The 2500-nt window shown below is 49.4% G+C and overlaps 1 protein-coding gene across 2 annotated transcripts in view; it reads right to left on the minus strand.

Annotated features, from left to right (window-relative positions):
- Positions 1-2500, minus strand: part of LOC122251871 (glutamine synthetase) — a 9055-nt gene that overhangs the window by 126 nt on the left and 6429 nt on the right. For both annotated transcript variants that reach the window (XM_043014084.2, XM_086553658.1), the window contains exons 2-3: positions 1477-1657; positions 1-1110 (exon numbers count right to left, since the gene is read on the minus strand). The exon at positions 1-1110 is cut by the window's left edge and continues 126 nt beyond it. In XM_043014084.2, coding sequence (XP_042870018.1) covers positions 182-1110; positions 1477-1648 — 1101 coding nt within the window. In that variant the 5' untranslated portion in view covers positions 1649-1657 and the 3' untranslated portion in view covers positions 1-181. The remainder of the gene's footprint in view (positions 1111-1476; positions 1658-2500) is intronic.

Consider the following 2500-nt stretch of genomic DNA (forward strand, 5'->3'; position numbering starts at 1 on the left):
TGAAAGAACTGGCAAGCGAGGTCTTTTGTACAATCATTTCTTATTCACATTAAAATATTCACTGAATCACCATTTGTGTAGAATCACAACATTCATGGTTTTGATCAGTGCCATGTAAAACATCATAAAATCTAATACTCCTATAATACTCCTCAGATTCGTCCCGCCTTCACCCCGGCCGTTAGGACTCGTCGAGGCAGATGGTGCGGACGAGCCTCTCTGACACGACGTAGGGGTCGGCGTTGGACGAGGGGCGGCGGTCCTCCAGGTAGCCCGTCTTTTCCTCGGCCACGCCCCTGGGGATGCGGATGGAGGCGCCTCTGTTGGCCACGCCCGCGGAGAAGTCGTGGATGGACGACGTCTCGTGGAGTCCCGTGAGGCGTCGCTCGTTGTCCTTGCCTCCGTGGGGGTCGTAGGCCCTGATGTGGGCGGCGTGGACCTTTCCGAGCTTCTCGATGGCAGTTTCAATGGCCAGTATGCCGTTAGGACTCCTCATGCCCTCCGTGGAGAAGTTGGTGTGCATTCCGGCGCCGTTCCAGTCGCCAGGGATGGGCTTGGGGTCTAAACTCACAACCACGCCGAAGTCCTCGGCGACTCTGTGTAGGAGGTATCGTGCCATCCAGAGGTCGTCGCCCATCGTGATGCCCTCGCAGGGACCCACCTGGAACTCCCACTGGGCGGGCATCACCTCCGCGTTGGTTCCCGAGATGTTGATGCCCGTGTAGAGGCACGCCCGGTAGTGGGCCTCCACCACGTCGCGCCCGTAGACCTTCCTCGCTCCGACGCCGCAGTAGTAAGGTCCCTGAGGCCCCGGGTAGCCGTTCTTGGGCCAGCCCAGGGGATGGTTGTCGATGTCGAGGAGGGTGTACTCCTGCTCCATGCCGAACCAGGGGTGCTCGGCCGCCGCCTTCGTCATGACCTCGACGCACTTCCGGCGGCGGTTCGTCTCTGATGGGGTCTTGTCATGCTTGTAGGTCTCGCAGAGCACGAGCTTGTTGTTGCCCAGTCGGAAGGGGTCCCGGTACAGCGCGACCGGGTGCAGGTACACGTCGCTGTTGCTGCCCTCTGCCTGGCCCGTGGAAGACCCGTCGAAGTTCCAGATCGGGAGCTCTGGAATTAGGACGTCGAGTGTCTATTTAGAGATCTGCCTTCCAAAATATTGCTTGTACAAATTCTTTCAAAATGGACAATTTGCAAAAGGAAAACAACCAATTATAAATATTTACATATATACACATGTATTATATAATATATACATGTGTGTGTGTGTGTGTGTAATGAGCTAGAAAGGATAGGGAAGGCTGATAGAGAGAGACAAGAGTGAAAGCTGGACAGAAAGGGGAAGAAATACATCGAGCTAGAGCTAGATAGGTAAGAGAATGATAGAAAAAAACACAATGCAGGGGAAAACGCGAGAGCGAGACCCATACGCCCCTCGCCCCCCGCACTCCGACCGTCGCTCGCCCAAGCACTCACCCTCAGGAGCCTTAGGGATGAAGTTGAGGGTCCTGGTCTTAGAGCGGAGGTTCTCCCCGCTGCCGTCCACCCACACGTACATGGCCTGGCATCGATCCTCGGGGAGCTCCAACCTCATGTATCTGTCGAGCACCGTCTTGTTGGGGACGGTTCCCATGTTCTGGAAGGCCATCTCGGGGTTCTGGAAGGATGGAAGGAAGGAAAGAGTCCGCATGAAAGGTTACTGCTTTGTATAGGGGTTGGTTTGAATCCGTGTTTGTGTGTTTGAGAGAGAGTTACTGTATCCTAGAGTCGCTATAATATATATATATATATATATATATATATATATATATATATATATATATATATATATATATATATATATTGTATTTGAATGGGGAGGAATGAGGAGGCGCTCAGTGCTTGGAAGATATTTATTCCTTTAGTAATTATGGAGGCAAATCTATATGGTTTATATATACGCATCTGTATGAGCAAAAGCGTGGTGGTGAAACATTGGTGAAAAGGAAAGTTTATTCGCTATTGGCAACAGACCCGTGGAAAAAGAAGAGGGATTGCCTATGATATCAGTAATAGTCATCATACTGCAAACGGTTGCGAAAGTCGTAGCTCTAGCAGAAGCAGATGTATAATAGTGGTATCGGGACAATAGAAATAGTAGAGGAGTAAAAATATTAAAGAATAAAGATAAGGGGGAAAAAACGGCAGAATTAATATGAATAAATAATATATATGCTATAGTAACACTGGTAAGGTTAACACTTAACAGTAGCAGCCTTTGCGACAACAATTATCCAATTATGCAACAACAGTAGCAAGAGCACCGGTAGTAATGACAGACGCAACAGTAGTAATAAACACAGACAACAGTAGTAGTATCAGTAACAGTGAACAGCAGTCCTTCTCATGTTACGAACCGCTGCTGTCGCCTCTCAACTTGCATTCTGTGCTTACAAAATACAGCTCTGAACGAAAGAGAAAGAGAAACAGCATCCTTACATAAAGATCACTCAAGCACAAT

The sequence above is a fragment of the Penaeus japonicus genome, unplaced genomic scaffold (assembly GCF_977035675.1).
Source record: "Penaeus japonicus unplaced genomic scaffold, GWHDUDI00000001_assembly GWHDUDI00000028, whole genome shotgun sequence".
Lineage (NCBI taxonomy): Eukaryota > Metazoa > Arthropoda > Malacostraca > Decapoda > Penaeidae > Penaeus > Penaeus japonicus.